The sequence below is a fragment of the Sorex araneus genome, chromosome 8 (assembly GCF_027595985.1).
Source record: "Sorex araneus isolate mSorAra2 chromosome 8, mSorAra2.pri, whole genome shotgun sequence".
In the NCBI taxonomy this organism is placed as follows: domain Eukaryota; kingdom Metazoa; phylum Chordata; class Mammalia; order Eulipotyphla; family Soricidae; genus Sorex; species Sorex araneus.
In genome coordinates this window covers 57,079,998-57,100,788 of record NC_073309.1, presented here as the reverse complement: position 1 = coordinate 57,100,788, position 20,791 = coordinate 57,079,998, and the positions used below count along the sequence as shown (strand labels likewise).

Genomic DNA, 20,791 nt, shown 5'->3' with positions numbered 1-20,791 from the left:
TCTTCAACATCACATAGTCTCTTGAGCGTTGCAGGGAACAATCTCTAAACACAAAACTGGAAATAGACCCCAAGCATTGAGAGGTGTGAACCAAAGTGACTAGAATTTTAATTACATTGGTGGTTTCATCAGTTTCTCATTGTTATTTTGTTCCACATAAACAGTAGTATGACCAGCTGCGTTTCAAACTATTAGTTGTTCCTTTTATAAAAAATAGTGATTATGGGGCCAGAGTGATTATATAACAGGTAGGGGCTTGGCTTGCATGTGGCAGAAAGGGTTCAATCCCTGACACCCCATATGGATTTCTGAGCCCTGCCAGGATGATTCCTGAGTACAGAGCCAGAACCAGGAGTAAGTCCTGATCACTGCCAGGTTTGTTCCAAAATCCAAAACAACACCAACAAAAAGATGATCCTAATAATGCCTTCTTGCATTAACACTATGAAATATGAAATACATACAGCTTTACTGACTCTTTTCAGTAAATGCCTACAATTTACATCTCTTTATATCCTTTTGCCCTCAACTTCCCCATGGCTGTTTTAGGTGTGTCTTTTTGGTTTTGGGGTTCCTCCTGGCTCTGCACTCAGGAATCACTCCTGGTGGTGCTTGGGGAACCATATGGGATGCCTGTGATTGAACCTGGGTCAGCCATATGCCAAGTTCAAGACAAGTACCCTACCTGCTGTATTTTCTTTGGACCCAGGTGTGTCTCCGATAAACAGTCTATTACTGTGTTTAAGAGAAATTTAATATGTTTGTATTTGTCTCACTTGGTTTCTTGTGTATACTCCAACTTATTGAAACTGAGAACAAATTTGGGTGTGTTTTTAAATTCCAGTACTTCCAGTCCCTGCCAGTGCAAACTTGGCCTATCTCTGATCCCTCATCCCCCTCCTTTATAAAAAGGGATGGCTGCAGTCCTTCAGAGAATTGTTTGAGGATCAAATAAGATGATGCATTCTAATTATTTGGCAGACGAAAGCACATGTGCAGCATTAAGAAAGACCTTTATTCTCTCTGACTTCCTTCCCCTTTAGATAAACTTGGGCACACATCTTGTGACAAAATAGGTGCTAAAGATACTCAGTGACCAGGGGATAGAAGCATCAACTCTTCTGTGGCAGATATCAGGAGAGTGGTGGTTAGAGAAAAGATGAAGACAGGAAGAAGTCAGTTAAGTCCTGGATCACATGTGGCACAGAGCAAGTCTTTTCCTGCTTTAAAAAGTATCAGATCTTCAAAGTTCAGGGGAGCTACTAATCTGAAGTCCCTAGAGCAGCCCTGGGGAAGTATGAAACTCTACAGTATGGCTTTAGGCTTAGGTCTTTTTGATCACTTAACTGAGAATGTTTCTTAGAGGAGTTTTCCCTGCACTTTAAACCTTCTCTTTCAGCCTCTCTTGTCTACACTATGTGTGACAAACTGGAAATCTGTGTTTCACCTTTACTGACCTTGGGAAAATGCTCAAATATGGAGAAAAAGAGGGTGAGATATTGACAGTGAGGATGAGAACATTCTGGGGGCCAAATGATTCACATGTGAATGAATTATAGGAAAAAGCAAACAAACAGGAGGGAAGGCCAGCACACTGACAGGAATAAGGCTGCAATTACAGTTAAAGATCAATTGTCAGAGGGTCAGGGATGAAAAGTTCTGAGAGTTCAGAGTGAGTTTCAACAGAATGCTGGCATCACTCAGTCCTTATCTTCAGGGGACTCATGTGCCAAAGAAAAGGCAAAACTCAATACAGTAACATTATTGAGTACATTATTGCATACCAGGCTGGTGTGAGCATTAGGGCCCCAGGAAGATCACACAATTCTTCCTTTGTAAGGATCATACTTCATAGGGAGACAGTTTTGTAAACATATGTAAAGACACAGGACAGAGTGTGGTAACTGTCTCAGGGAAGGCACCAGTTACAGTATATCCATTCACCAGGCAGTAGGGGCCTATGCTATGAATGCTGAGAGGAAGACATGGCCCCTGTGTTCGGTAACCCCTCAGGCTGTATACTATGCACAGAAAAAATATAGCATGGTAGGAGGATTAAGAGAGGTACACACCAGGTACATTCCAGGTGCTCTGGAAACAGAGGGCAAGCTGAAATCTCAAAAAGTTTTGGGGAGAGGGGCTGGAGCGATAGCACAGCGGGTAAGGCGCTTGCCTTGCACGTGGCTGACCTTGGTTCGATTCCTAGCACCCCACATGGTCCCCTGAGCACCGCTAGGAGCAATTCCTGAGTGCATGAGCCAGGAGTATCCCCTGTGCATCGCCGGGTGTGACCCAAAAAGCAAAACAAAAAAAGAGTTTCGGGAGGGGCTGGACCAACAGTACAGTGGGTAGGGTGTTTGCCTTGTACACGCTGACCTGGGTTTGATCCCTGGAATTCCATATGGTCCCCCAAACACAGCCAGGGATAATTCCTGAGTGCAGAGACAGTAGTAATCCCTGAGCATCCCAGGGTGTGACCCAAAAAGGCAGGGGAAAAAGTTTCAGGGAGGCTTTGTTGGGAAGGAATATTTGAAACATTTTGAAAGAATGTGGCCTGGAAGGATAATATAGTGGGTAGGGCTTTGAACACAGTCAATCTGGGTTTGATACTCAGTACCATACATGGTCCTCCGGGTACTGCCACAAGTGATCCCTGATTGAAGAACCAGGACTCAGCCCTGAGCACCTCGAAGTGTAGTCCTCCCCACCCCCATAAAAAAATAGCATGTGAACAGGGCTCCACACACATACACAAAGGCTGAATGAAATACAACTTTTTTAGGAACCACAGAGTCCTAGCTGGCATACAGAAGGTGGCCTCAGCAGAAAACAAGACTGGAGTCAGGTCACAAATGGTCAGGAACGGCAGAAGGAGCTTGAGGTTTATCTTACAGGGTGGTGCTTTGAAAACATTTCACATCACTTTCACATGATCATGTAAGGATAACTAGAGAAGTTTCTCAGGGCCCAAACTGACATACATATATAGGCATCTTTGTACCCCATTCAGAAATTTTTGCTGTATAGAAACCACACAGGAGAGCTTTCCATTATGAAGTGACATGATAAGATTTAGTTTGCAGGAGCCCATTGAAGGCTGGTGGGGTGCTGGGTTGGGGGGAGAGGCAGAAGAGGCCAGAAAGGAGTTCCCTGCTGAACCCAGGATAAGAGGTGCAATACACATCACAATGGTGAAAAGAGATTAGAAGTAAGTTTAGAAGTAAAACCATCAGGGCTGACGGCTAGTAAGATGTGGAAGGATAGAGGGAGAAATGGACAAGTAAGTATGAAGCAATATTTTTGATTGCAGTACATGAAGCATGTCAGAGATTGAGGGAATTGAGCAGACTTCATGGAAAAGATAACTTCAGTGTTAGAAGTTACAACTTCGGAGTTAGAAGCGAACAGGTGGAAAGAGGCAGATGTGAAGATACAGGGGTGCACGTATGCAGGTCTTTTCCTTAACTAAGCAGGAGAGGAACAGTGAAGAGGAACCATGTGGGAGCATGAGACCGGACTCTCTCTGCCCAGAGCATCTTGAAACCAATAGTCTGACAGGAACTTCAGTTTTTCTCTGAAGACTGATCAAAATCCTCAGCTCAGCTGTCCTCTCTCTGAGATGAGTATAGGGGCAGTAGAATCCTTTGGAAGCTTCTACATCAGCATGAGCAGTTTTGTGTCCACCAAGGGTCCGGGTCACCAAATGCAGAAATATTTCCAGACCCAAAATCTGTCCTCAAAAATCTTATTATATATATATTTTTGCTTTTTGGGTCACACCCGGTGATGCACAGGCGTTACTCCTAGCTCACACACTCAGAAATTACTCTTGGCAGTGCTCGGGGGACCATCTGGGATGCTGGGAATCAAAGCCAGGTCGGCCACATGCAAGGCAATGCCCTACCCGCTGTGCTATCACTCCAGCCCCCAAAAATCTGTCTTATTCTTTATGCATTGTTATTACCCTGTTCTTGGTCCTTATGGAACTCGGGATTCATAGATGTTGAACATCTGAGGAGAGACAGTGTGGTGCCCTAGACTGTCTCTGGTCACTGAAGTACTGTGATATGGATCTTCAGGTGAACCATGAGCGCTGAGCTGCGGCTGAAGGCCTTCCCACAGTCACTGCACTTGTAGGGCTTTTCCCCGGTGTGGATTCTCTGATGCTCAATGAGAGAAGAACTCTGTGCAAAGGCCTTTGGACACATCTTACACTGATATGGCTTCTCCCCTGAGTGGGTTCTCAAATGTCGGATCAGTGCCGAGCAGTCACTGAAGGCTCTCCCACATGCATCACACTTGTAGGGCTTCTCCCCAGTGTGGATGCGCTGATGCTGAGTAAGGTGAGTACTCTGACTGAAGGCCTTGCCACACTCCTCACACTCGTAGGGTCTCTCCCCAGTGTGCACCCGCTGATGCTGGGTGAGGTGAGTGCTGCGGCTGAAAGTTTTGCCACACTCCCCACACTTATAGGGCTTCTCACCAGTGTGGATCCTCTGGTGTTGAGTTAGGTGGGTCACCCGGCTGAAGGCCTTGCCACACTCCTTACACTCGTGGGGCTTTGCCCCTGTGTGGACAACCAGGTGCTGGGCTAGGTGTGTACTACGGCTGAAGGCTTTTCCACACTCACCACAGGCATAGGGTGTCTTCCTGGAATGGCTCTTCTGGTGTGCCTCCAGGGTCAAGGGGCTTTGGAATGTTTTCCCACACTGGCCACACTTGGAGGACTTCCTCCCAGAATACAGACATGGTAGCTTTGTCCCGTAACCATCCAATGGATTAAATTTCTCTTCTGGAGGAGTGTTGTCTCGGGAGGTGAATTTTGTCCACACATTGGGAATGTTCCCCAAGGCACTTGATTCATAGTCGGGTTGCTCTGTAGGGGTATCCTTGTGAAGCACTACTGATGCTTTCCTGAGATCTATTTCTTGAGCAACAGACTTTGTCCAGATAACCCCTGCGACTCCCACCTGCCTCTCTGAGCTGCCCTCAGATTTGCGGGAATTATCAAAGGCAGGTCCCAGGGAAACACCTCCCACAAGGGTTTCAGTGGCCCTGTCTGAAGGCTCTGACTCTTCTGAATCACTCTGCTTGTAGTTTGCCTTTGACAGTTCAGCTTCCGGTTCCCATCCTGAAACAATCCAAACCACAGCATGACCATTCTCTCCAAACTAGACCTTCTCCTGTTTTTTCTCTATAAGGAAAATGTGGACCACTTCTGATATTTTGTCTGTTCCAAAGAAAAGTTTTTCATTTTTGCAATCTGGGACGAGATGACAAAAGGGCACAGGACCTTCTGGACCCCCCCAAAATGAAATTACAGGTTCTTGTCCTCCCTTCCTCTCCCCTTCCTCAAATGCTTCATTTTTCAAGGCTCCTGATTTTGACTTAAGTGTCAAAAGGAAAACTCTAGTATGAACTGATATGAATGAGGGTAGGGCGAAAGAGAGAGGAAGATATGGAGTGATGTGGGTTGTTTGTGCTAGGTGCTGTATACTTGCTCCCTCCTGACAGACCCCAGCTCCTTGGAGTTTCTTCTCTTCCCAGTTCCAGTTCCATGTTCTTCCTAACAGGCATGCTCACCCCAACATCTGCTACCATTAGATCAAACCAAGGCAGGCCAGACCCTATCAGGAGGACTGTCTACACTTTTTTTTTTCTACAACCTAGTAGTGCTCAGGGCTTACTTCTGTACTAACTAGCTCTGTGCTCAGGTGTTACTCTTGGTGGTGCTCAGGGGACCATATACGATGGTAGGGATCCAATCCAGATTAGATAAGTGCAAGGCAGCTGTATTTTTGCTGTATTATTGTTTCAGTCCACATTTCACTATGAACATTTCACTCTGAATTGATTCAGATATGGGTCCTCCATGGACGGACCATGTGTGTGGTGTGATCTTCTGGTCTGGAGACAGTTTCTTGTGTGTGTGTGTGTGTGTGTGTGTGTGTGTGTGACATCCAGTGGAACTCAGGGCTTATGCCTGGCTCTGAGCTCAGGGACCACTACTAGTAGGCTCAGGGAACCATAAATAGGGTGCTGGGGATCAAACCCAGTTTGTCCATGTGCAAGGCAAACACCCTACCCACTGGGATGGGGCTAAGATTTGATATATTGGGTTATCAGAGGTCAGTACTAAGGGGCTCAGAGAGGATACATAGGGATACCTGGCTTCTATTTCTCACACCTACTCCAACATGAAGGCCTTTCCTGGTACTAGCTATTTAGACCCAACCAGTGAAGCAAGCTCAGCCTGAAAGTCTCGTATTGTCTTCCTTTCTGGGGTGTCTACATTAAAAAAAAAACACAAAACACAAGCCTTGGGTTGCTCTGTCAATCTTGAAAAGCTGCTTAAGAATGAAGCTAATGTAAAGAAAGCCAAATGAGAAACAGAATGAGAGAGAAAGAGTCTGGAACTAACCATGAATCCTCCCTACTTGGTCATCAGCAATCAAAGCAGAGTTTGAAAGAGGCAAAAATATGAGAATCTGTGACAAAACAAATCTGAAAGCTGCATTCCCACATTCCAGTCCAGATCGAACCCCTGCTCTCCTTACCTTTCTTATCCAGAACCTGAGTCACATCTTCCACCATCATGGCAGCCTCCTCACTGCTCTTGGGGCACTGGGCCCCCACCCAGGACTGGATCACAGGGGGCAGTGCCCCCAAGAACTGCTCCAGCACGAGAATCTCCAGAATTTGCTCCTTAGAGTGCATCTCTGGCTGCAACCACTGGCGGCACAGTTTCCAGAGCTGGGCAAGTGCATCATGTGGGCTGGATGCCTCCTCAAAACGGAAGTGCCGGAAGCGCTGACGTGCAGACTCAGGTTGGGCAGTGCAGCTAAATTCCTGGACATGGGGATAGTCAGTCTCTTCATCCTCCACCTTCACTCGCAGGAAGTCATCCTGTGTCCCGGGCACTGTGCTCAGGGGGCTCTTGGGAATGGCCATTGGGCAGTAGCACTCCAGGCAAGACACAAGATGGAGTCTGGGAACTGGGTCTGTAGGAGGATCAGAACTTGGTCATCATGTGAAACCTGGGGCGCTCCTTCACAGAGTAGGGACTTACCAGATGTGATTCACTCTTCACAAAGACACAAATTATCAAAGTAATCATAATAGCACCCACTGTTCTAAATACTAGCAAATAGCAACAACTTTAAAATTCAAACTAAACTCAGGAAGTAGAGTTTTCTTCCCATTTTATGGTTACAAAAAGAGACATAGAAGAAGAAAAATTTCCTAAAAGTGAAGGGATGGATGGTTGCTCAGTTAGAAACCAAGGCAGCCTGACCTTCCTGGAGTCTGGTTAAGGTATGCATAGCCCAGAGCCAAGTGCTATATATTTTGTAGTTGCTACTATTTTGTAGCTTCTGAGATGGATACTAGGATCACTCCTTTTAGCCTTTCCTCTTTTCTTTCTTTTCCTTTTCTTGGTTGGTTTTAGAACCACACCAATCGGTCCTCAGGGGCTATTCCTAGCTAAGTGCTAATTCCTGGCAGTATTCGAAGGACCGCAAGGTGCCAGACTGTCCTGAAAGCAAAGGCTGGGATCTAGCCAGTTAAGCTATCTCTCTGTCAACTTTTTTCTTTTCTAATGTATGTATTTAAGGTCATACATTTTCCTCTAAATAAAGCTTTAGCTGCATGCCCTCAAGGTTTTGTTTTCCTTTTCTGTTTTTTTTTGTTTTTTTTTGTTTTTTTTTTTCTGGTTTTCTTTTCTTTTTTTTTTTTTTTTTTTTTTTTTTAAATTTTATTGAATCACCATGTGGAGGGTTACATAGTTCTCAGGATTATGTCGGTTATACAGTTCTCAAACACCCTTCACTTCACCAGTGCCCATCTTCCATCACCAACCCCCCCAGTATACCTGCCGCCCCCTCCCACCTCCCCAGTCCCAACCCTTGCACATGATATGTTTCACTTCGTTTACGCCTTATTTCGATTACATTCCATGTTTCAACACACAACTCACTACCGTTGTTGGGGTTTCCCCCAAAAAAGAAAAGCAGTCCTATTGCCAAGGAGGCATTTGATAGTTCTCCATTGCTAAGAATATAGAGATATTAAGTCCCGCTGTTTGTTACATAGTTTTTCTTTTTCCCCCTTGCCCCGCGCCACCGAGTTCACGCCTGTTTTAGTAATCGCCACGCTGCCTGACAAGGGAAAAAAAAACCGAAAAGGATGGTTATTTCCCGTCATCAGCAGGCGTGGGGCTCTGGCTTAGTTGATAGACTTGTAGAGTATCTGCAAGCAGTCTCTAGAACCGAAGGTCTTGCGCTGGTGTCGGCTCCGGCTCGAGATTCCACCAGCGTCCCGCTCTTCCTTGTACATAATTTTTCCCCTTATATCCCATTCCCACGCCACCAGGTCTGTTTGCTTAATGGACATCACACTGTAGTTGATGACACCCCGCGTTTCTTCCCGAGAAAGAAGAAAATTTCTTCTCAGCCGGCGTGGGGATATAGCTTAGTTCAGTCTAGTGAGATGGCTACCACTTTGATTGCCTTCAATATTTCAGCAACAGACTTATTATTAGGATCTCCCACAAAAGTCCGCCCCATTAGAAAGGAACCATTACATATTGCTCATACTAAGATGACATTAAGTTGCGCGGCCGCGGCAGCGGCCGCGCGGTTTTGGGTTTCTGTATAAAGTCCAGGGAAAGTACAACCAGAAATAACATCACTATAAACTTTTACCCTTTTATGGTGCTCATAAGATGGAGAAACCTAGAGAGAGGCTCGGCGTCTCCGTTTTGCGCTCAGGAAAACCGCGGCCCCTGCGCTGTGCTCAGGAGGGAGGAGTTGAGAGAGAGACAGGTTAAAAGAATTGGGGGATGCCCGGGTCCCACAGCTTCAGCACGCCGTGGGGTCTCTGGTCCCATGCCGGAATTAGTTCAGTGGGCTGCTTGGGGTCCGAGGGCGCTCCCTCGGGCCCCTCCATCATGCTCCTTCCACAGCCGGGTCCAAAAGGCTCCTTTTCTGTTTTTAAGGAGAAATACCTGGTCAACGTGCACAGGCCTCACTCCTGGTTCTGTGCTCAGAGATTATTCCTAGTAGGACTTGGGGGACTATATGAGGTGCTAGGGATCAAACCTGGGTCAGCAGCATGCAAGACAAGTGCACTACCTTCTGTACTATCTCTCCAGGCGCCTGCACACTCTCCTGTTTTGTTATATCTTCATTAAATATTTGGTTTTAATTTTTTTTTCTACGGGGTGGAAAGATAGTTCAAAGGTTTAGCATGCATGTACTGCATGTAGAGGCTAGGCACCAATCCCTGCATTGCATGCTCCCCTGGGCATCCCCAGGGACTGAACTGAAAACAGCCCTTGAGTACCACAGGAGTCAGGAGTATGACCCTAAACCCCCCCCCCCCAATTTCTGTTGTAGTTTCTTCCTGACCTGTGAATTATTTCGAACTCTGAAATTTCTCTTTTGTTTTTGTGCCACATTTGGCGGTGCTCAGGGCTTACTCCCGGATCTGTGCTAAGGGGGATCACTCCTGACAGGCTCAGGGGACCATATGGGGTGCCGGGGATCGAACTCAGATTGACCGCGTGTAAGGCAAGTGTACTATAAAATAGCTCTGGTGTCCTTAGAACTCAGATTTCTTTATTAAAAAATAATTGTTTTTTTTTCTCTTGTTTTGGGTCATACCTGGTGGTGCTTAGAGATCACTTCTGGCAGAGATGGGGGATCACCTGGGGTGCCAGGGATTGAACTCAGGTAGGGAACTTAGGATGTAATTCAGCCTTAACTGTTGTTCTATTTCTCTGACCCTGGGGTTTTATTTTCTTTTTGTTTTTTAGACCATACCCAGTGATGCTCAGGGGTTACTGTGGCTCTGCACTCAGGAATCACTCCTGGCAGTACTCAGGGGAACATATGGAATACCTGGAATCAAATCCGGGTCAACCACAAGAAAGGCAAGTGTACTCGCTGTACTATCTCCCTGCACACCTCCCCGGTTCTGCCCCTGGGGTTTTCTAACTCACTTTTGACTGTCGATTACTGTTAAGTTCACAAAATGGGATCTGGAGCCAACAGTACAGTGCTTGTGTTACAGCACAGCTTACTCAGACTTGATCCCCAGCACCCTATATGGTCTCCTGAGCCTGCCAAGAGTGATTCCTGAGGGCTGGAGCAATAGCACAGCGGTTAGGGCTTTTGCCTTGCACGTGGCCAGCCTGGGTTCAATTTCCAGCATCTCATCTGAGCACTGCCAAGAGTAATTGCTGAGTGCAGAGCCAGGAGTAGACCCTGTGCACTGATGGGTGTGACAAAAGAAAAAAAAGAGAGTGATTCCTGACTACAGAGCCAGATGTAAACCATGAGCAATGCAGGGTGTGGTCCCACACAAAAAGCAACAACAACAAAAAGAAAGTGAAAGGGCATTCCACAGAATGGAAGAAAATGTTTGCAAATCACATATCTGATAAAGGACCTATATCAAGAACAACTCTGTAATAAAAAGTGAAGTAACCTAGGCCTGAGTGATAATAGAGGAGTAGGGCATGTGCCTCACACGCAGCTGACCCAGGTTCCGTCCCCAGCAACCTATATGGTCCCCAAACCTGCCAGAAATGATCCCTGAGTACAGACCCAGGAGCAAACCCTGAGGACTGCTGGGTGTGGCCCCACTACACTACCACCACCAACCATCCACCCCCAAAAGCCAAGTTACTTGATCAAACTATATGCAAAGAATCCACTAGACATTTCTCCAACAAGGATAAACATACAAATGGCCAACCAATAGATGAAAAGATGCTAAACAGGGACTGGAGAGATAGCACAGTGGGTGAGGCACTTGCCTTGCATATGTCTGACCCAGGTTCGACCCTGGCACCTCATATGGTCCCCCAAGTCCAACCAGGAGTAATCCCTGAGCTCAGAACTGGGAGTAAGCCAGAACACCATGAGTTTGCCAGAAAAAAAAAAAGATGCAAAACATTATTAACTAGTAAAGAAATGCAAATCAAAACTACAATGGGGAGGGGCCAGAGAAAAAGTCAATAAGGTACTTGCCCTGCATGCAACTTTCCCTGTTAGATCCCCCAGATAGTCTCCCCAAGAGTGAAAACCACAAAGAGTGATCCCTGAGCACTGAGCCAGAAACAGCCCCGGAGTATTGTCTGAATGGCCCAACCCTACTCCCCCCTTAAAAAAATAAAACAACAACAATAAAAACACACTATGAGAAATTGGAAAAATGGTATAGCGGATGGGCTAGAGAGATAGTACAGTGGGTAGAACAATCGGCAGAGTAGAGCTGCTTGTCTTGCATGCAGCTGACCCAAGTCCAATTCCCAGCAACCTGTATTGCCTCCTCTCCCCAGCCTCTGCCAGGAGTGATCCTGGAGCACAGAACAAGGAGGAAGTCCTGGGCATCAATGGTGTGACCATAAAACAAACGAACAAAAAAGAAATAGTGCAGGGGTTAAGGCACTTGCCTTCTATTTGACAATCCCTGCTTTTTGTCTTTGTTTTTGGGCTGCATCTGGCCATGATTAGGGCATGTGACTGCACTCAGAGATTATTGCTGGTGGTACTCATGGGACCATATGGGATGCTAGAGATGGAGATGGGGCAAGACAAATGCCCTACCCACTGTACTATCTCTCTGACCCTTCTATTAATTTTTTTATACTTCTTGTGGTAATCAGGGGTTACTCCTGGCTCTGCACTCAGGAATTACAGCAGTGCTTGTGGAACCATATAGGATGCCAGGGGATCAAACTTGGGTTGGGCGTGTGCAAGCTTTATCCATTGTAGCATCTCCCCAGCCCCTGTTCCTGTTTTTTTTTTTTCTCTCTTTCTCTCTCTTTTGGTTTCTAGGCCACTCTCAAGGTGCTCAGGACTTACTCCTAGCTCTGTGATCAGGGATCACTCGTGGTAGGGCTCGGGGACCATTTAGGGTGCTGGGAAATGAACCTGTGTTGGCCCCATGCAAGTAAAGTTCCCTACATGCTGTACTATCACTCAGTCCCTGGTCTGACCCCAGTACACAGTCCCCTAAGCACCAGGCAGTAACTCCAAAGCACTGCTGGGTGTGGTCTCCCCCAGTTTCCTAGCAAAAAAACAAAATAAAGCCCCATAATGAAATATTTTCTTACACTTGCTAGAACAGTTAAAATAAGACATAACTGTTGTCATAGGTATAAAGAAAATGAAAGCATATTATAAATATATAGAAAACAAAATGGAACCTCATTACGGAGAAGTAAACTATAAGTAGGGTATGTAAGATGGTATAGCTACTGTAAAAAATAGTCTGGCGGGAGCGGGAGTGATAGTATAGCAGGCAGGGCGTTTGTTTTCCTTGCACACGGCTGACCCAGGTTCTATCCCCGGCATCCCATATGGTCCCCTCAGCACCACCAGGAGTAATTCCTGAGTGCTGAGCTAGGAATAACCCCTGAGCATTGCTAGGTGTGACCCAAAAAAGGGAAAAAAAATAGTCTGGCATCTCTTCAATTACACATGGCAAAATTACTATCTGACCCAGAAATTTATTTCTAGGCTCATACCCAGGGAAAATGAAGACTAGTGTCCACATAAAAACTTGTACACAAAGGTTCACAGAAACATATGATAGTAACAGCCACAAAGCAGAAACAACTCAAGTGACCATCAAATAATGAATGGGCAAAATGGGCATACTTATGATAGAATATTATTATTCATAAATTGGGATAAAGCACTGATTATGCTAAATCATAAACTCTGAAAACAGTATGGAAGAAGACAGGTACAATAGTAGTTCATAGAGAATAGTCTCACTGATATGAAATATCCAGAATAACATTCAACAGACCCACAACTCCCAACAATATTGTTTATATACCTTCTCCCTTTCTTTCTCTTCTGTGTCAGTCCTAATGCCCACTTGCTTAAATTCCCTTAAAGTCCCCTCTAGACAGAAATAGAGAAAATAAAAAAACATGAAGAGCCATGATCTTGGGCACAGGGAGATGTAAATGTTAATAAAACAAGCCCCAAACCTAATACCATTCAGTGGCAGCTGGCAACTTTTGGCAAGCTGTGTTCTAGCTGCTAACTCTGAAGTTCATTTGAGTCTCTTGTCCCCTTGCTCTTGCTACCCACATTCCTTTCAGTTTGTGTCCCTCGTCCAAAATTCCCTCTGCAGCTAGCAAATCAGAGTCTCCCAGGTCACACCTCAACTGCTGTTTTCTCCAGAAGTTGTCCCAGAATCTGGGAGCAGGTTTGGTGTGTGTCCTTTTGAGTATGGTGGGTGCTTATCCAGAGAAAGTGGGCATGTTAGAGCCACAGCTCCCAGTATGAGGGCGAAACTGATGCCATGACGAGCTGCAGCTAACATTAAGTCTCAGCTAAGCCTCAGTTTCTGTTCCCTGGAGTCAGGACTTGCAGTTTCTGGTAAACTAATTGAATAATTCACCTAGATAAGAAACTGGGCAGTTGATCTACTAGTAGACTATAGACTGAACATGAAGTGCACTCAATACCTCTATTGCAAACTACAACACCCAAAAGGAGAGAGAACAAAAGGGAATGCCCTGCCCAGAGGCAGGGTGAGGTGGTGGGGGCTGGGGTGGGGGTGGTGGGAGGGATACTGGGAGCATTGGTGGAGGAGAATGGGCACTGGTGGAGGGATGTAAATGATCACTGTGTGACTGAAATGCAAACATGAAAGTTTATAAGTTTGTAACTGTACCTTTCGGTGATACACTAATAAAAAAAAAAAAGAAACTGGGCAGTTGGATCTGGCCAGTCATGAGGGGGTCACGGCACCCTTCTTGGAAAGAACCCCAAACTGTTACTGGTACCTGCTGTCTGATTGCTGACCACTGATGTAATAAGGTCAATGCTAAAAATAACCTAGTATATAAACTGCTTTTAACTCTGATCCCTATATAAACTGCTTGTGATTTGGAGTCAAGGTCCCTGTCAAGACTCCACTGTGCTGAATGAGACTCGGACCCTAGCTCGAGCTAGCAATAAAGTTCCTTTGCTTTTGCATTATCATGTGTGGATTGGGTCTCTCTGCAAGTGGGGATCTGAACACCAGGACCCCCACTGAGAGCAGGTGCATTGTAAACTGGCACTGAGTAAGCGGAAGGCCTGAAAAAGGTGGAGCTGGTCACCCACAGATGGGCACAGCTCCCGAACTCCCCTCTGTACCCCGAATCTACCATTCTAAGAAACTCCCCGCCCCCAGGCCAGTTTCTGAGACCCACGCACAATACTCCTCAATCCACCACCTCAACACTGGTTCGGGAAGGCCGTTGGCGCTAACCAGCAGCCATGAGGATCGCGGCTCCTACCTCCACCCGCTGCTGAGGGAGACGCTGGCCCTCAGGTCAGGCCTCCCGCGGCGGCCCGGCGGCCCGCAAACAGGCAGCCGGAGCCTGGGTCACCCAGGGCGCTGAGGGGCATGTCCGGAATTGGTCACACCATTGCCTCGGCAAAGAACGAATTCTGTCATGAGCTCGGGGAGCTCTGCCGATCGGCCGGTTCCCGCCGCGCTGACGGAGTAACCAGCCGGCCCCTGGATGAGTGCGGGCTCACAGCGATCGCCGCCTCCTCCCTGCACCCGCCGGAAAGGCGTCAGCGCGCCTCGGTGCGACGATCTCCAGGGCGGCGCGATCTCCGGGGAGCCGGCGGACGAGGCGGCGGGAGCCCGCCCCGCGCCGCCCTTCAGGCGCTCAGTCCGTCGGTTCCATCCGACCGACCGGACCCGCACTCAGACCTTCGCCCCCCGCTCGGTTCACCGCCAGCACGCGAGACGGTCCCGCACATCCCGCAGCAGCACCGCGGGAGCCGCGGCCAGGAGCCCCACCCGGACGCTTTCGGGAGCCTAGGCGACGGCGCCAGTGACGCAGGCCCCGCGCGGGCTCCGGACTGCAATTCCCAGCAAGGCTCGCGGCACACTCTCGCCACGCGACTTACGACCACCTGGACTACAACTCCCAGCAGGACCAGGGCCCGGGCCTGGGGCACAGGCGGCCTCGTCCAGCACCACTGGGGGCGGTAGAGGCAGGGGGCTGTGCAGGAGGCGGCCCGATGGCGCGCATGGGGGTGTGGTGTGAAGGGTTGCGTGCGTGGTGAGTGTGGATCAGTGACCCTGATTTCTCCACCCTGCGGGGTGTAACCCCGAGGTGGCTCATTCTGTACCCACCCGTGGACGTCTGTGTGACTTAAGTCACCATATGTGGTGCTCATGCAGCTGGATGTGGGTGTTCACTCAAAACTTATGAGGCAGAGATGGTGGTGACAGGGATGTTCTGATAACAGCTCGAAGGTTCCAGATTGACTGATTATAGTGTTGTTACTGTGACTGTGGGTGTGATTTCGTGATACGTGTGTGCAACATTGTATGAAGGTGTGTGAGAGACTGAACAGGAATCTCCCATTGGGAACCCTGGACAGAGGATGGCAGTGGCCCAGATTCAGGACCAAGGAGGGAAAAGGTGACATCTTGTGACCATGTCCCCTGCATTTCCTCAGGCCTTGGCCTGGAACCAGACTGAGCACTTGTGAACCCTCTACTCAAGGCTCCTGGGGAAAAGACCCATGTGCTCTGACTACTGAAAACTGCCTTGGACCATTCAGCTGGGGATCTGGAGACTGCATAGGGTTTGTGTGTTGTTAGAAACTTATGTCGGGCTGGAGAGAGAGTGCAGGAGGGAAGGTGCTTGCCTTGCATACAACCCACCCCAGTGAGATGCTTAGTACCAAGCACTGCCAGGGTATCCTGTGCACAGAGTCAGGAATAGCCCCTGAGCATAATAGGGTGTGTCCAAACCACCCCACATTTCAAATTATTTAGAAAAGATCAAGAGTTAAACTGATTAAAACATTTTATTAAGAAAACATTGCAGGGGGGGCAGAGCGATAGCACAGCGGGTAGGGCGTTTGCCTTGCACGCGGCCGACCCGGGTTCGATCCCTGGCATCCCATATGGTCCCCCAAGCACCGCCAGGAGTAATTCCTGAGTGCAAAACCAGGAGTAACCCCTGAGCATCGCTGGGTGTGACCCAAAAAGCAAAAAAAAAAAAAAAAATTGCAGGGCTGGGAAAATGCCTCAAGAAGCTTGGCATGTGGGAATCCCAGGTTTAATTCTTGGTTTCCTAAGTACTGAACTGCTAAGGGCAACTCCCAAACACTACTGATTGTGATCCAAAAACTTATACCAAAAAAAAAATAGATCTAGGACTGATGAGATAGTATAGTGGATGAGAAGCAGGTCTTGCATGGGGCTGACCTGGGTTCAATCTCCTAATCACATATGGTCTCTCGAGCACCACCAGGCATGATCCCTAAGTACAAAACCAGGAGTAAGTCTTAAGCACTGTTGGGTGTGGTAAAAAAAAAAACAAAACACAATCTCCAGCTTCCCACCAAAAAAGAAGGGTTAAGGTATATGCCCTACATGTGGCTGATTTCAGTTTGATCTCCAGTACCATAAGATGCTCTGACCATCACTGAGACAAATGGACAACCACCAGAGAGCACCACAATCAAGTGTGTAACACAACCAAATATGTGTGACTTCTGGTCACTGTATCAAAACTAAAAAGGGAAAAAAAAGAGAAGTTAAAAAAAATAACCAGACTACTGCAGTAGGGCAAAAAAATTAGTAGAGAAGTGGGCTCAATTAGAAAATATAACATGAACAAATGGAAATGTATAGTAAAGGTGCAGGGAAGGGAGTTAAAGGGACACTATATTAATACATGGAAACCTACAAAGGTTTTCTTTTTGTTGTTTTGGGGCTACACCTGGAAGTGCTCAGGGGTTACTACTGGCTCTGTGTTCAGGAATTATTGCTGGTGGTGCTTAGGGGATCATATGGGGTACTGGGGATGGAACCCAGGTGTCCTTGCGCAAGGCAAGCACCCTACTCACTATACTATCTCTCCGACCCCACAGGTTTCCTTTTGATGATGTAATTTAGCAAAATTTTGGGCTTAACAGTGATGACACTTATGACCAAACCCTGAGGTCTAATGTCTGCCTCTTACAGTCAGTACTCACTGCTTTCCTGTTCTCTATGCAGGGTCTGGGGAGCTCTTTACAACACTAACATTTGGTATAAGATACACATGAAGGGGCTGGAGCAATAGCACAGCGGGTAGGGCATTTGCCTTGCACGCGGCTGACCCGGGTTCGATTCCCAGCATCCCATATGAGCACCGCCAGGAGTAATTCCTGAGTGCAGAGCCAGGAGTAACCCCTGTGCATTGCTGGGTGTGGCCCAAAAAGAAAAAAAAAGATACACATGGATAGAGCCAGGGAGATAGTATAGCAAAGCACTTGTCATGCACGTGGAAAACCCTGTTAGACCTCTGACACCATATAGGCCTTTGATAGCCCTTCTAACCAACCCGTCAGGAATGATCCCTAAGCACAGAGCCAGAAGTAAACCCAAAGCATGGCAGGTATACCCCATGGCCCCCCATCCCTCCAAGGAGACTATAAGCCCCAAGATGGAGAATGACACAGTGAACAAAGTGGTGGGACTAAGGCAGAAGCATGGAACTCCCACTATTAATTCTTGAGCTGGTATTCAATGCAAAGGCCCAAGAATATGATGCTTCTTAGGCATGATGGAAATGCTCGGGGTCTCCAGAGCCACACATGCTGGTGCTCACAGTTATCCAGGACATACCTGGCGATGCTTTGGGGACAAAATGCTGCCAGGAATTAAACCTTTGTCAGGTATAGTATGCTAGGCATGTACCCTAATAGTTGTACTATTTCATGGCCCCTGGAGGTATTGTGGTTTGTTTTAATTAAAAAATAATTTTGAGGCCATACCTAGCAGTGCTCAAGGATCACTCCTGGCAGGGATTGAGGGACCATACGGGATGCAGGGATCAAACCTTCATTGACTGCATGCATCCCCATCTGCTGGACGATCAGTCCAGTCCTTGGAGGTCTTAGTTTTCTATCTGTTGTTGGATAACATTGGTTTGACCTTGCTCTACCAGCAGGGAGCTTAGGTTTACTGAGTTACTCCCACCACAGTGCTCCCAAGGCACACCCAATTCCATCAGGCACTCCTAATTCTCTGTGTTTGTCTGTAACCTCTCCTTTGTGTCTGCTTCCACTATCCGTTAATCACTTGTATCCCCAAATTAGATCCTGTAACCTGTAAAGTCAAATTCTTCTGACAGCTCTGGATTTTGTCTATGTAAATGAAATATTGCTTTACTCTTTCCCTGGACTGGAGTGATAGCACAGCAGGTAGGGTGTTTGCCTTGCACGTGGCCAATCTGGGTTTGATTCCTCTGTCCCTCTCAGAGAGCCCAGCAAGCTACCTAGAGTATCCCACCTGCACGGCAGTCTGGCAAGCTACCCATGGCATATTCGATATGCCAAAAACAGTAACAAGTCTCACAAGGGAGATGTTACTGGTGCCTGCTCGAGCAAATCGATGAACAACGGGACAACAGTGCTACAGTGCTACTCTTTCCCTATGCCCTTTGCATAGTTTATTTTAGTGCAATGTCCCTTTTGTACAGACATAGGAGGAAGACAGTTAATGCTTTGCTTTTGTAACATGGGAGTTAACCGACTCCGAATAATATTTACTCCTCAGCATTCCTCCTATTTACCTGATTTAAGCCTCAGTTGCCCTTAGTTACTAACACCCCAAAAGGAGAGTCCTGGTGAGGGATAAGGATGAACTCTGGGGGCTGGAGGAATAGCACAGTGGGTAGGGTATTTGCCTTGCAGACAACTGACCCGGGTTCGGTTCCCAGCATCTCATATGGTCTCCTGAGCACTGCCAGGAGTAATTCCTGAGTGCAGAGCCAGGAGTAGCTCCTGTGCATTGCTGCGTGTAACCCGCAAAAATAAATCAAATAGTTTATAAAAAAAAAAAAAAAAGGATGGACTCTGGGCAAGCTGCAAGCTACTGTGGCATCAAAATGCTAAGCACCATAAATATAATAAGTTAAGAGAAATGTCATGGAAAAAACTCTGCCATGACTCAAAAAGTAATAACTGAAGTAGAACTTTTCTGGGGTTAGGAAAGACTAACCTGGCCTGAGGACTGTAGTCTGGGGTATCTAGTGAGATGTCCCCAGGAAGAGCTACCCTTTAAACTTAATATATCATTCTGTGTCCATACAAAATGACTAGAAATATTATTAAGAATTAAATTTAAGATGACTGTTTAAATGGATTACTAGTTAAGGAAAAAAGAAAGCAATATACCCATATATGGAATTCCATCCTTGGGCAGATCTCCTAGTAGGGATCTAGAATGCTAAGCTTCTAAATGAAATTCTATCCTTGGGTGATTCTTCTAGAAGAACTTTCCCTGAAGGGTTTTATATATCTTTTTATTGTTATGATAATATTCAACCACACCTATGTGTAACTGCTACCCCCAGCCCTTTAAACGTTGTGAGACTTGAATAAATGGCTACTAATTAGCAACCACCTGTTCCTTTACACATCCATTGCTATCAGCAAGTCAGGGTGACAGTGATGGGCCTCGAACACACCAAGGAGACCCTTGGGTCACCGCAGGTGGACTGGACTACTCCAGACAGCAACATCTATAAAGTGGAGTAATCCATCCTTCATTCTTACAGGGATGAATCTTTTTTTCAGATCCACTGCCTTGCCCCATCTAGTCCCACACTGTGGCGAAGCTTCAGGCTCTTGGCTTCTCAGTACAATAAGGGCCCAGGACTGGGATTTGGGAAAATGAAGTACTACTGGGTGAGAATAGGCAGCAGCAGAAGCAGCAGAGAGCAGGTATGGTCAGAGCCAAGATCCTGTGGGATGGGCACAAATACACAGACACATACAGTGACTTAGACACACATACTTAGACACACACAGTGACACACAGAAACACAGACACATGTCACAGTACATGTATGACAAAGACACATACACAGACAACAGTGACTCAGACCACACAGACACAGAGAGAGGCACAAAGACACAGATCCGTTGACTCAGCCGTACAAAGATAAAGACAGAGATAAAGGGGTTGGAGAGATAGCACAGCGAGTCAGGCGCTTGCCTTCCACGAGACAACCCTGATTCAATTCCAGGCATCCCATATGGGTGCCTGAAGGTAGTTCCTGAATGTGGAGCTAGAGTAAGCCCTGTGTGGCCCCAAGACAAAAATGACAGAAATAATAGAAATAGACACACACACACACACACACAGCGACAGAGACACAAAGACACAGAGAGAGATACACACAGTGACAGATACTCAGAGACGGAGACACAAAGATACACAGTGACTCAGACACACAGACTAATACACCCTCCAGGCCCTTCGAAGCCTCGCCTGCCTGCACTAGAGCTTGTCGCAGCGTCCTGATCCCGAGAGGCCACCGCAGCCCGGGTTGGGTGAACTGCGAGGAAGTCTCTCCGCCGCCTGATGAAAACGGACCAAGAACCTATCTGTGGCACGACACGGAGGGGCTGGAGCAAACGGGGAAAACGGAACGGCCAGAGCAAACCTCAACGAACTGTGGGACGCCCCCGACGGGAAATGTCCCGAACAGAGAGAGGAGGTTCCTGGCTGCCGCGGGCGGGGCCGGGGGCACAGGAGCAGCTCTGCGGCGACACTCGGACACGCAGGGGGAGCGTGCCCGGCACCCGCACACCTGCGACAGACGGACCTCCCCTCACCTACTTGCCCACGCCACCCTCTCCACCGCCCGTGGTCGCAACGTCTCTGGAGTGACGTGGAGTTCCCCGCTCCGTCCCGCGCGGCCTCCTCGCCGCGCAGCCGCGGCACTTCCGGCCGCGCGGCCGCCCGGACT

At 47.5% G+C, this 20,791-nt stretch overlaps 1 protein-coding gene across 1 annotated transcript; it reads right to left on the bottom strand.

Annotated features, from left to right (window-relative positions):
• Window positions 1–994: 994 nt before the first annotated feature.
• Window positions 995–14,602, bottom strand: ZSCAN22 (zinc finger and SCAN domain containing 22). Its single transcript, XM_004616974.2, has 3 exons — window positions 14,312–14,602; window positions 6,558–7,001; window positions 995–5,131 (listed from the first exon to the last, which is right to left on the bottom strand). The coding sequence occupies exons 2-3, from the start codon at window positions 6,949–6,951 to the stop codon at window positions 4,050–4,052; spliced, it is 1,476 nt and encodes a 491-aa protein (XP_004617031.2). The 5' UTR covers window positions 6,952–7,001; window positions 14,312–14,602; the 3' UTR covers window positions 995–4,049.
• Between the last annotated feature and the right edge of the window lie 6,189 nt (window positions 14,603–20,791).

What these genes read in the sequence shown, in the direction of transcription:
- ZSCAN22 (XM_004616974.2), bottom strand. Translation starts at nt 6,951, where the DNA reads ATGGCCATTCCCAAGAGCCCCCTGAGCACAGTGCCCGGGACACAGGAT. An exon ending in TCAGGTTCTGGATAAGAAAG is followed by an intron (nt 5,132 to 6,557) that starts GTAAGGAGAGCA and finishes GGATTGTTTCAG; the next exon opens with GATGGGAACCGGAAGCTGAA.